This window comes from Physeter macrocephalus, chromosome 16, assembly GCF_002837175.3.
Source record: "Physeter macrocephalus isolate SW-GA chromosome 16, ASM283717v5, whole genome shotgun sequence".
NCBI lineage: Eukaryota > Metazoa > Chordata > Mammalia > Artiodactyla > Physeteridae > Physeter > Physeter macrocephalus.
Window position 1 is genome coordinate 63,217,206 of NC_041229.1, and position 14,040 is coordinate 63,231,245.

General features: G+C 36.9%; 1 protein-coding gene across 7 annotated transcripts in view; it reads right to left on the reverse strand.

The window, feature by feature from the left end:
• STK33 (serine/threonine kinase 33) overlaps window positions 1–14,040 on the reverse strand; it is a 176,872-nt gene that overhangs the window by 68,128 nt on the left and 94,704 nt on the right. For 3 of the 7 annotated variants that reach the window (XM_024118912.2, XM_007115862.2, XM_028501582.1), the window contains exons 1-4: window positions 8,637–8,956; window positions 7,430–7,543; window positions 3,524–3,637; window positions 512–616 (exon numbers count right to left, since the gene is read on the reverse strand). In XM_024118912.2, coding sequence (XP_023974680.1) covers window positions 512–616; window positions 3,524–3,637; window positions 7,430–7,543; window positions 8,637–8,861 — 558 coding nt within the window. In that variant the 5' untranslated portion in view covers window positions 8,862–8,956. Of the gene's footprint in view, window positions 1–511; window positions 617–3,523; window positions 3,638–4,690; window positions 4,825–7,429; window positions 7,544–8,636; window positions 9,028–14,040 lie in introns of those variants that run through there. The other 4 variants (XM_055091390.1, XM_028501581.1, XM_028501583.1 and 1 more) reach the window with 4 other exon arrangements.

Below are 14,040 nucleotides of genomic sequence, written 5' to 3' on the forward strand. Positions count from 1 at the left end.
CTCTAAATGAAAATTACAAGCATTGAAAGACAAGAATGAAAACATCTAGGAAAGAAGGAAGATTAAACATATTAGTTTAAGACACAGATGACAAAATATCTTCTACATAGTGCCAAATATGCCCATACCAACTCTACTATGAAGCTAGACTTGCAAAATTATTACAATATTCCAAGAGACTCTACTGGAGAACCAAGGACCAAAACAAAAAGAAAGACACTTCTAAGGAAGCTCTGGTCACAAATGGGTTATATCTGAGGTTGTTTCAATTTTAAACATTGGTTTTCAACATGCCACCAGAAATCTCACTAAAGACGTCAATCTAATCATCAGACACCTAACTATAAAATCAACAATAAAAAGTCCTCCAGAATGCTCTCATCAATCTCCAGTGACAGACTCATGCCAAGGACATGAGCCACTGTGTCCCAAAAGGACTACTTCCCAAGGGAATGATGTTCATTTTGTAATAATAACAATTTTCAAAATGCAGCACCTGACAAATCTTTACCTTAGGCGTCTCAAATACTTGTTCTAGATGTATAATGTGTTCGTGTTTCACACTCTTTAGGATGGTCACTTCCCGTTCAAGTAACTTCACAGCAGATCTTCCAGCCTTCAATGATGAGGAAACATAGATTTCACATATGAATTTCATTACTGCATACCTCAATATAAAAGTTAGTTATTTAATATTTTTCCTACATTTTCTTTAGAAGTTCCTTTTTCAAAAGGTAACATGCAACTTACCTATGTGTTAAGATTAAAGTATGCCCCATCTTATCCTTTGTCCAATTTTAAGAGATATATAATTTGGCCTCAAACCACATGTTTCTTGGACTGTTTCTATAAATTAGCTACAACATGGTATCTGTCATGTCACAAAATTATTGCGATTTTTAATAGGCTTTTTGGAATTTCCTTCAAAATCGTATTGATCCTTTGATGTTAGCATAATAAAAACAAAATCTACTTTCCCGGGACATCAATTAGAAAATGGATATAAAGCACCTGTCTCATTAAATGTTAGAATTGTTAAAATAAAATGTTTTTGTTTTATTGTTGTTTTGTTTTGATTATATTTATATACATATCAAAAGAAACAGGGGCTTCCCTGGTGGAGCAGTGGTTGAGAATCCGCCTGCCGATGCAGGGGACACGGGTTCGTGCCTCGGCCCGGGAAGATCCCATATGCCGCGGAGCGGCTGGGCCCGTGAGCCACGGCCGCTGAGCCTGCGCGTCCGGAGCCTGTGCTCCGCAACGGGAGAGGCCACAACAGTGAGAGGCCCGCGTAACGGGCCCGCGTAACGCCAAAAAAAAAAAAAAAAAAAAAAAAAAAAAAAAAAGAAACAATAGGCAGTGAGATTCTACACTTAGCCCTGCATTATATTACTTCCTAGTCCCCTAGTCTCAAAAATCTGATAGAGAAAGAGGAGAGAGAGCACGCTCGATCAAGATGGAGATGGAGATTTTGCCTTCAGACCAACCTAACTCCAACTTATCTCCTTACATGTGAGTAAGCCTTAACCACACCTGACCAGGCCTTCATTCAGGGTGTAAGTAACTGACTGTCTACAATGTCATCTAAGAAATTCCAGAAGGGCTTTCTCCACCCTAACCACTACTACCACCATCCCAGTCATCACCCCTCTTGATATCTAAATTACCATCATTATTCAAGGATAAACATTGTCCTCATTCACATGAAAATATCCCTGAAAGGGATAATAAAGTTCTTATTCCTCCCTCCTTACCCCTAACCCCTGCCCCCACCAAGTTTGGGAGAGACATAATAGTTCCTGAAGGACTGGAAAGGGACTGATCATAAGGCAAATTTTACCTAGTTAAAATTTTTCCTACTGTCATCCCTGCTTCCAATTACCTTTACCCTTCAACCATTACCATCTCATGAGGGATAGGAAACTGCCCACCCTCTGTGCCTCACCCATGGAGGATGAAAGTCACAGTTTAAGGTTATCCTAGAGGGTCAAGAGAAATAGTGATTGTGAGGAGTGAATTCCTATACAGACTAGATATGGAGAGTTATCACAATATCCATCTCAATCCTCTTCCTCCCTCCCTCCACAAATGGTTTGACCTGTATATAATGCAGTAATATACTGTCCAATTCACATATTGACTATATAACTTTATTTTACTATCTTAGTGTCCTGTAAACTCTCAGCATCAATAGGTATGTGCAAGATTATGAATTCCTAAAGTTGCAAGCAGGCATCCTGACTATATAACCCTAAAACCTAACCCCAACCCTATCTGACACCAAAGGAGCAAAGGAAATAACATCCCATTTAGTTATTTTTTTTTAACAAATGTATTTACTTTATTTATTTATTTTTGGCTGGGTTGGGTCTTCGTTGCTGCACGCAGGCTTTCTCTAGTTGCAGTGAGCGGGAGCTACTCTTCGTCGTGGTGCACGGGCTTCTCATTGTCGTGGCTTCTCTTGTTGTGGAGCACAGGCTCTAGGCACGCGGGCTTCAGTAGTTGCGGCACGTGGGCTCAGTAGTCGTGGCTCACGGGCTCTAGAGCACAGGCTCGGTAGTTGTGGCGCACGGGCTTAGTTGCTCTGCAGCATGTGGGATCTTCCCGGACCAGGGATAGAACCCATGTCCCCTGCATTGGCAGGCGGATTCTCAACCACTGTGCCACCAGGGAAGCCCCGACAATTCATTTAGTTAATTCTAAAGATTTCTAGAAGGTCTCTGGATCTCCCTTTATTAAGATTTAATGTTACTGTATTAAACTTTAGGGGGAAATGGTATATAAATTCCCATGGCTTGTTTTAAAGAATACATAAAACCTACTATTTCCTTTTGTAAGTGTAATATTTATCATTGCAAATCCAAGGGAAAAACACCTAATGTTGTCTTTTGTTTTTCCTTGGGCATAGAAAGTGTTTTAAAGTTGATGAAATGATCAGATATAAAGCTTGAGGACTTAGATTCTCCCTTAAAAAGAAGCCCAGTCGTTCTTCACTCCAATGAAATCTAGTGAGACATACAGTGATTACAAGTAAACAGTACAGAAGATAGTTGGGGGAAAAGTGGTTCAAACTGAAAGAGTAGGTAGGATGAATAAACAGAGTTAGCTACCAATGAGGAAACAGGGAATCAAAGGAAAGGCAAAGACAGGGACAAAGTATATCAGAACCACATCAGGAGAGACTACTGGGACCCATTTCTCACTAAGGCATCGCTAGCCCACAGCCCTACATCTACACAAACTGACGATCAGCCCTCACCTTCAGCTCACTCTGGTAAACTTTACCTATATTTGGTTATGCTGGTTATGTTAGGTAATCCTTTCATTTGCTTTTTAGTACCTGTCTACTTGAGTTTAAGAACTGGTCCCGTCCCAGAAGGCTAGAGAAATATCCACATTTCTCCAGGGGAACAGCCTAGGCCCTGGCCCTCAGGGTCAGCTGTGTTAGTGTGAAAAACTGTACTGCCCACCCCACCCTGCACTGGCACTGTGCCCTCAGTAGGATGCTGCTGATATGCCTTACCTTTTCTTTGCTCACTTTTTTAATTGCCCACTTAGTTTCTGTCTCCTTGTCAATAGCTTCAATGACCATTCCAAAGCTCCCTTGTCCCAATATTCTTCCAAAGGTATAGATTTCCTGGATAAAAAATATGAGTTCCTTTGTCTCTCTCTGCCATTCATCAGGATTACAAATAAACATATAATACTGACAGGCATCCACCCAAGGGAAGAGTGATTCTGCTCCAGGGTAAAATCAAATAGAAGACACCCCATATTTGCTTCAATATTAATAAACACATCTTAATTAAACAAAAATAAGTTTTGATGAATTTTATTACATATCCTTTAGAGGAAAACCATAAAAATCCTTAAAAAGAAATGTAAAAAACTTCAAAAGCATAAAAAATGAACCTCTTATAAACTACAATATTAATGAAATGTCTTCATAAGAAAAAGGAGGAATGGAATATTCATACATGCAAATAGATATGTGTGTGTGTATAAGATACATTCAACCAAAAAGTTATCACCCAACTCTGAGAGCTACACTATAAAATCAACATATATTAACCACTGAACAACTGCTTTCCTGTTTACCAAGTAACCCTTTTTCTTTATCTTCACTGTTTCTATTTAAAAAAGCACTTTTGTTGTTTTATTTTCTTTTGTTTTAGGAAAAGGAATATATGACCAAAATATTAATATAAATCAGCACTGTAAAAAAAATAAAAACCATCCACGTAACACTATCCAGACCAGGGATCCTTCTGCTTATCGTTTTACTTCTGCTTACAAAGAGAAAACGCGTGGGTCTTGACAATACCAGCATTCCACTTCATGTTGTAAAATAACAAGCAGGTAACTCATTTACGCTTTCATTTCTTGTGAATTTGGTTGGAGGGAGTCAGTCTCCTTGATCTGAATCAACTCCAGGGCAGTAACAAGAGTTTCTCGACCCATGATGCACAGGGACTAGAACAGGAGAGAATACCTGAGCTAATGCTGCTGGGGGAAGCCTCTGTTGGGTTAGCCAGCCAAAGCCTGCCTTAGAGATGCCACGTTCCCTCTGCGTGACTACTTTCATCTTCACCACGCAACAGGTAAATTACTGCTAGACTTTATGTTTTCTACTGCTTACATTCCTTTCTTACTTTTGTAAAAGAAGATCCGTATCCAACTAATTACTTACCTCCTTATGAAGGGCTTCTCTGCCTAACTCTGCACCGTGGTAATTGTTCCTTTGACTTCCTTCAACATGTATGCATTGGTCCTCAAGCACTATTATTACTCTCTTGCTTACAAACATTTTGGCTCATACTTTCCTACCAAGATGGTCTAGAAACACCTTATGAAGCTGTTTCTTTTGTATCCTTTAAAAAGCCTGCCTGAAACCTTGTAGGCAAAATATTCATGCTTAGTGCATGGGAGGAAAAGGGAGAAGGAAGAAGGGAAGGGAGGGGAGAGAAGGGGAAGGGAGGGGAAAGAAGGGGAAGGGAGGAAGAAAGGAAAGAAGGAAAGGGAAAGAAAAAAGAGACAGAGGGAGGGAAGGGGAGAGACAGAAAGGAAAAGAAAGAAGAGAAGAGAAGAAAAGGAAAAGAAAAGAAATGTTCAGCTTCAACATGTTAGATTTTCCTTGGATATTTCCTTGTGATACATACTTTGGGGGCTACAAAGATGAATAAAACATAATTACTGTTTTCTCATAATTTGTAATCTACTCAAAAGACAAGATTATTACTTAAGTCATAAAATCTTAAGTTAAAAAAAAAATACAAAATGACACTGGGGCCAGAGACCAGGGCTAAAATACGGGAGAATAAGGGAAAACATTATGAAAGACATGGCTTCTGAGATAGGCATGTGAGGGAACAAAGGCAAAAAAAAAATAATTGAGAATATTTTCCTATAATTCAATCAAAGCAAGGAAGGCATTTCAAAGGAACAGCAGTGCAAATGTGGAATGAATGAGCGAGCTGATAAATGAACTGAATCAATAAATCAATCTAATCAGCAAGCCAGCCAGTCAGGAACCTTCTATACATATGCATATTTGAGAGAAGTGAAAGACTGGGTACATGGAGTTGAACCCTGGAGGAGGAGCTCCAGATCTGAGGTCTTGAATGTTGTGAATGGTGACTCCCACTCAGGCAGGGCACATCCTGTCCAGGGGACTGTCCCCAGGACACTGCCTTGTGATGACTTATAATTACTTTGGCTTTTCCCTCTTCCCATTACCACTTGATAGTGAGAATCAAAGTCAAAAAACTAAGATAATTAAAATAAGACAAAACATTTTATTATATGTACCTGCAACTCCCAACTATACACTATGTAAAACGAGTTAAATCTCAACTTAAGCCTTTTATTCCCACAGAACAAAATAATCTCAATAATCCCTAACCACTTCCCCAACTTTTCTTGTCCTTTAAAAATTAACCTCTCATTTTATCTCTAGACATACAGAACCACAATTTGGACACAGTATTTTAATACTGTTTATAGGATTTTTAAAATGAAGAATGGGTAGAAAAAAATAGTCCAACTGCCCAACTAGTTGTTTATAAATTAATCTTTTTCTTCAGCTAACTGCTTTGGCATCATTACATAGTGATGAAAATAAGGAGAAAATGACTTCTTGCTTGTAATAATTTTAAGAGGATGCTATTACAATGGTAACGTAGATCTCTTTTTATTGACATATAAGAAGTCCATGATATAGTATAGAGTGTGAAAGCATGCATGATATGATCCCATTACGAAAAATCTGTATATGTGGAGGTGCTTACATTGATGTCTGGAAAGTTGTTCATCTAAAGATTAAGAATAGTTATCATTAGGTAGCAGAACTTTGGATGACTGTAGCTTCCTTTTTTATACTCTTCTGAAATGTTTGATATCTTTAAAATGAGCCTGTCTATTTAATGGGGGAAGAGAAACTTCCACTATACCATTTAATGTTATTTCTTAAAAATATGTGTATATTTGAAACATTTTACAATTTAAACCAGGAAAAAAACAAAAACAAAAAATAGGGTAAGACTTATACACACCTAGAAAAATGAAGTAAAGATAACAAATGTTAAAACTGGTTATGTCTGGCTCATGATTTTTATCTTCTTCACTTTTCTATCTATATTTTCCTAATTTTTCAAAACGCATACATTTTGCTTTTATAAAAGCTCTTATGGTTAAATTTAAAACTCAGTAAATTTGTGGATTTTTTTAAAAATTCAGGTCTTTTGTTTACAGGGGAAGATTTAAAATTTTCAGGTCAGAAGTTCTCAGAAAGTTTTTCTGATCTCTTCAAGTAAATTGCCAAATATTTCTTAAAGCAATTTTTTAAAGTTATTTAACATTAACACAATTTTCTTCTTGTAGTTGTTCTTGTTGCAGTTCCTTTAATTTGGTGTTAAAGGAACACATTTTAATCTCTAAAATGGTACTAAAATTTAAGTCATATTTGTATATAAGAATTAGAATCCTGGGAAGAATAATATTGGTATTCACTCAATCACAGGCTGGAAAAATATGGAGGGGTCCATGAGGGAAATTCTAGCCTCACTACTGGTCATCAAAGAAGTGAACAGCCAAACCATCTAAGTCACCTGGTCTCTGTCTGCATCTTGAATAGGTCTATACAAAGACTCCACAACTGCCCTCAGCAACAGGCAAGACCTAGAGAACAAAATGTTCTCATTTTGTCTAATAAAAATGCTCTCCACTTTAATTATTAAAGTCCATTTGCACCTCTATGAACAGAAAAAATAATTAATCTGCATTTTCTTTAGTAAAGACTTTGACATACTTAAACGTGGTAAGTTTCCTCTTTCTTTTCCTTAGAGACTTACTTTTAAATCATTTTTGCCATTAACACTGACTTAGAAGAAACTGGAAAATTTCTAGTAGCTTCAGTTTGCTCTCTATATACCTGAATAGCAGCTCCATTGTCCATCCTTATGTGAGGAACTTTTCCTTCTGTAAAGTTGCCTCGACCCCACTGTTGTTGAGATGATTTTCTCTCTACATTTGAGGTTTTTGAGGGCTTGGACCAAAAAGAAATTTTAATATTAACTTTAAGATATAATAATCTGACAAATCTTTAATGTGTGTCAAGATATTTATTGTGTGCAAGATAGTTTACTGTTTTTTTCAAATTCTACGCCCTATATAATTCATTCACTCATTAGGCTAAAAGAGGCCTTAAGAAGTTATTCAATCTAATCTCCTGAATTCAGGCAAGTATACATGATAACTTGCATAGAAGATAAATCAGGACTTAAAATCTTTAACATCACAAGACAAGGCAACTTCACAGCTTTCTCAATCACCCTTGTTTCAAGACATAACAGTCATCTCAAATAGGTTATACACAAAAAATTACTGGCCAGACATTCACAAAATATGCTTTGAATGAAGATAACATAGCAATAATTCACTCAGAGACACCTATATGGCAAAAACTACACCATAATACAAATCAGAAATAACAGTTTAGGGTGAAAATGTGAAAAAGGTACAAACTTGAGGGCTGAGAACCTAACTTTTCTTAAACTTACTGCTCTCTGTCTCCAAAGTTGTGCTATATCAATGACAATCTTCCACAGTGCCTCTTCTCTATAAAGGCGAATATACCAAAACCCATCCAACTGGGTAGTCATAGATTGTAACTAATGCAAGTCAATTTTGTAAGGTATACTTGATATTCCATCTAGATAACCAGGAACTGTCTCAAGTGATAACCAGGAACTGTCTTAAGTTATAACCACCCTATATTTAACCACAACCATAAATCTCATTCTGCATCAGCTGAAGAAAATGCCCCCAAATTCAGATTTAATTCAATTGGAAAACCAATTCATTTCCATATAAACCATTTTTAAAAAAAGAAGCTGGAGTAACATTCTGAATTATTCATAATCCTGAGAAATCATTAATTTGGGCAGTCATTGGAAACAGCATAAAAGAAATTACCAACCAACTTTCCTCACCTCTTATGTAAGAAAAAAATGTTACTTAAATAGTTAAGAAGGCAATGAATTGGCTGACAAGGGTCCATGGGATATGGATGAATCTAGGGATGGGATCAGGGAATGGGACATCCACTTGTGTTGAGATGTACAATCTTCAATATTTACCAAATCTTTTCCAGAGGTAATATCTTTGCTGGCTTGTCTTTCTTTTTTTCTCTCTGGTGAAACTATAAATTCTGAACTACCAATGCTTGATGTCTGTGACATTTCCACCACTGACACTGGAGAAAGCTTTGTTTTACAAGAACATACACAAAGTACATTTTTCTGAGAAGCAGATGAACAGTTGGGGCATTTTGTGGATTTTTTACCACAGCTGCTATCAGCCATTTGCTTAACTCTTCAACAAAAGCTGCTTGAAAGAAAGATGTTTCCACTGTTTGAGGAAAAAAACCAGACCAAAAAAGATAAGGTAAGTTGATGGCGAAAACTGTAACTTCCAAGTGGTGAGGTCCTTAGGTTAATGATGTACTAGACTTACAGTCACACATGAGAGCTGCGGTAGAAAAGAAATCACCATTTAGAAAATTCTTTCTTATCCAATCACCCTCCTAGAAATCAAAGAAAAACTAGCAACTAGCACCAAAAGCATCCTGCCTATACATGAAAGTTAATATTTACAACAAAATTAGAACATATTTCTAAAAACCAATACATTCTCATCTTCCAAAACTGAATTCTTGAACTCCAGACATTTTATTTACTTAACAGTCAAAAGAATCACCCTCTGTACAGAATCATAAAACTGCTAAAAAAGCATGGTCTATGGAAATTTGGTGGGTTGATATCAATTTTTTTTAATGAAGTAGGATAGAATAGATATATATGAGAGTATTTTGCATAGATCCTTGGTAAGTTTTGTGAAACTTTAAAAAAATTATATAGATATGAATGTACAGAATGTGTGTGTGTGCGTGTGTGTGTACACTTGGTCACAGTTTAAAATGTATTTCTTAGTGTGGGTTGTGGTAAAAAGAAAAAAGACTTAAAAATACTGATATAAAACGTACACTACTGTGGTTTCAGAAGTTAATAAGCCTTAGTCTACTTATTGTCAGAGCAAAGCCATATCACACACTTCACAAAGGAGTAGATAATTTGATTTTATAAAACTATCTAATTCTAAAAGTTCAAAGGCAATATTAGAAGTATCCTCATTTTTATTCTCAAACAGAAAAATAGGAACTAGTGGGTGCTATTTTTCCCTGAGTGAAGAACAGGTATGCCCATCATTCTACCTAACTAGAGTTATTGCAGCTGTATGGTGGCAAGTCAGAGAGATGTGAGCTGAGGAAGGAGGGGTATATGTTCTGCAGCACATGAAAGAGAATACTTTGAGAAACTTCCAGAAGTAACTGGGAGTACATCATTATGGTTTTGTGCCATCCTACTTCAGGTATTACTTAAAAGTGTACTTTGAAGTCATAGATTGATAAGGCAGGGGTATATGGACTATACCTTTGTTCTTTGTACTGGAATAAACTTGACCAGAATAGGAGTTAGACATCTTTATTTCATTAAAGAAATATATTTCTAGTTTTAATTGTCTAAGACTGATTTTCTAATCAGAAACAAGGGCTAACGTTGATCAAATCTTTATCTACTGTGATCACCATATTTTTTCTTATTAGATCTTTTGATATGCTGTATTGTATTAAAAGCTTTCCTATTATTAAAGCATTCTTACATTTATAGTATGAACCCTACATGATCATGATGGATGATTCTTTCAATGTGCTGAAAAGTTGAAATGTTTGTATTTTGACTTTTCACAGTTATATTCATAAGTTAAACTGGTCTATAATTTTCCTTTTCACTCATCTTTGTCAGGTTTTGATACAAGATCCTGGCAGCTTTATAAAATAAATTGGGTATCTTTCCATCTCGCAATGCTTTGTAACAATCTGTATAGCATGGGAATCTGCAGGAAAATCCCCCAGGCCCTTAGGATTTTATGAAAGATATTGCTAGTAGTTTATCCAATATTTATTCCCCCATTCTTCCTTATAAACAGAATCCTGATTTTTGTCTGGGACAGCAGTATGCTAATTAAAATCCTCCATTTCCTAGCATCCCTTGCAGCTTGGAGATGGCCATGTGACTTTTGACCATGAACCTTACAGAATGAAAGCAAAGTTGTACTTAAAAGAAAACTTTATTAAAAACAGAAAAAGAAAGGATAAAAAATATACCACATGAGCAGTCGAATCAAAAAGAGAAAAACATGATTCAGGGACAAAATTTAAGATGAACAGAAATGAAAAAGAAATGTAGGTTCTGTTGAATCTTGCCTATAAGGTCCCAAATAAACTGAACCCTCCCTCGCTCCCTCTCAGATTTCAAATCTTACCATTCTCTCCTTTGCTCTAGATACACCTGTCTCCTTGCTGTTCCTTGCATATGCCAAGCATGCTCCCTTCTCATGGCTTTGGCCCTTCCACTTCCTCTGCTAGGATGCTCTTCCCTCAGACATTTGCATGACTTGTTCCCTCACCTCATGCTGATTTCTGCTCATCTGAGAGACCTCTACTAACCACCTCATCTGAAACAGCAGACCCATTCACTCTATCCCCTTACTTTGCTTTATTTTTATTCATAGCATTTATCATTTCATTCAGGAAGTTCTATGCCAGATTTCTTTCCTACTTTTAGTGAATAGATGATTCCCATATATGTAAATTGTTTCATAGCAATGAAAGCCATCCAATTCATTTCATTCAGTTAGAATAACCAAAATCAGATCATGGCAGTGTTCTAGAAAAGGGAGGAGTTCTTACAGGCCAATCTCATTTGTGAGTAGATGCAAAATTCCGAAATGCTATACTTGTATTTATCCCAGGTAATACATACAGCATATTCTAAGATTATTAGACAGAAAAAAAGTCGGCCCAATAAGTATGACCTTTCATCAAAGTCGTACGAAAAAATTCTCCTGCTGTGATTAAAACTCATAATGGTGAGCACTGGAAAAGGTACATAAAGAGTACCCACCAGGCAGGTAGAGGGAAGAAAGAATACAACTGATACCAATGCGTGCAGCTGCACGCACACACCCACCCACCCACCCATCCTTTTTAACAAATGCTTGACCTTGTTTTTCAAGTATATGTAGCAAGACAAAACTCAGAATGTACCCTTATGCACTTTGCAAAACGATTTTACTTTAGGCCTTAGAAAAAAATGCTTTGCATTTCAGGTTAAATATAAAAGCCTGTAACCATCAGTGACTCAGAGCAGTAGAGTAGACCTGCAAATAACAGCCTTTCTGTAGAGGAAAAATAGTGCTTTCTCTCTACAGGTGTAGAAAAGTCCCATGTCAGATGTGTAAGGCATCATTTTATACATGCATTGAGAATACTGATTTTAAAGTACTTTTTATAAGAAAATGAAAGAAGTATTCATAATGTAAATATTTAAAATGTAGCTGAGTTCCTTCATTATAAGCAGTACTCCTAAAAGAATGCTTACCATAGCCTTCAAATTTTACTACATATATATATATATATATATATATATATCCACAAACTTGCAAATAATCTTTAATTAAATTTCCCATTTTTGACATTATTTTGTTGATCAAAAAATAGTTATCTTTTTCTTAGCTCTGTTCAGAAAGCATTTCCTTTAGTTTTCCCCTCAATTTCTCAGTAAGTCATATTATCACTGTATCACTGACATTGACACAGATTGCCGAGTACTTTTCTTTATACTGTCAATTTTATTATTTTTTTAACATATTTATTGGAATATAATTGCTTCACAATGTTGTGCTACTTTCCGCTGCACAACAAAGTGAATCAGCCATATGTATGCATATATCCCCATATTCCCTCCCTCTTGCCTCTCCCTCCTACCCTCCCTATTCCACCCCTCCAGGTGGTCACAAAGCACAGAGCTGATCTCCCTGTGCAATGCAGCTGCTTCCCACTAGCTATCTATTTTACATTTGGTAGTGTATATATGTCAATGCTACTTTCTCACTTCGTCCCAACTTAACCTTCCCCTTCCCCGTGTCCTCAAGTCCATTCTCTACATCAGCATCTTTATCCCTGGCCTGCCCCTCGGATCATCAGAACCCTTTCTTTTTTTTACATATATATGTGTTAGCATATGGTATTTGTTTTTCTCTTTCTGACTTACTTCACTCTGTATGACAAACTCTAGGTCCATCCACCTCACTACAAATAACTCAATTTTGTTTATTTTTATGGCTGAATAATATTCCATTCTATATATGTGCCCCATCGTCTTTATCCATTCATCTGTCGATGGACACTCAGGTTGCTTCCATGTCCTGGCTACTGTAAATAGAGCTGCAATGAACACTGTGGTAAATGACTCTTTTTGATTTATGCCCAGGGTATATGCCCAGGGTATATGCCCAGTAGTGGGATTGCTAGGTCATATGGTAGTTCTATTTTTAGTTTTTTAAGGAACCTCCATACTGTTCTCCATAGTGGCTGTATCAATTTACATTCCCACCAACACTGCAAGAGCGTTCCCTTTTCTCCACACCCTCTCCATCATTTATTGTTTGTAGATTTTGGGATAATGGCCATTCTGACTGGTGTGAGGTGATACTTCATTGCAGTTTTCATTTGCATTTCTCTAATGATTAGTGATGTTGAGCATCCTTTCGTGTGTTTGTTGGCAATCTGTATATCTTCTTTAGAGAAACATCTATTTCGGGCTTCTGCCCATTTTTGGATTCGGTTGTTTGTTTTTTGATACTGAGCTGCATGACCTGCTTGTAAATTTTGGAGATTAATCCTCTGTCAGTTGCTCCGCCCATTTCTCTAGGAGGTGGGTCAAAAAGGATCTTGCTGTGATTTATGTCACAGAGTGTTCTGCCTATGTTTTCCTCTAAGAGTTTTATAGTGTCTGGCCTTACATTTAGGTCTTTAATCCATTTTGAGTTTATTTATTTTACACCACCCACCCCCACCGCTTTCCTCCCTTGGTGTCCATACGTTTGTTCTCTACATTTGTGTCTCAATTTCTGCCCCGCAAACCAGTTCATCTGTACCATTCTTCTGGGTTCCACATATATGCGTTAATATATGATATTTGTTTTTCTATTTCTGAATTACTTTGCTCTGTATGACAGTCTCTACATTCATCCATGTCTCTACAAATGACCCAATTCCGTTCCTTTTTATGGCTCAGTAATATTCCACTGTGTATATGTGCCACATCTTCTTTATCCATTTGTCGGTCGATGGGCATTTAGGTTGCTTCCATGACCTGGCTATTGTAAATAGTGCTGCAATGAACATTGGGGTGCATGTGTCTTTTTGAATTGTGCTTTCTCTTGGTATATGCCCAGTAGTGGGATTGCTGGGTCATATGGTAATTCTATTTTTAGTTTTTTAAGGAACCTCCATACTGTTCTCCATAGTGGCTGTATCAATTTACATTCCCACCAACAGTGCAAGCGGGTTCCCTTTTCTCCACACCCTCTCCAGCATTTGTTGTTTGTAGATTTTCTGATGATGCCCATTCTAACTGG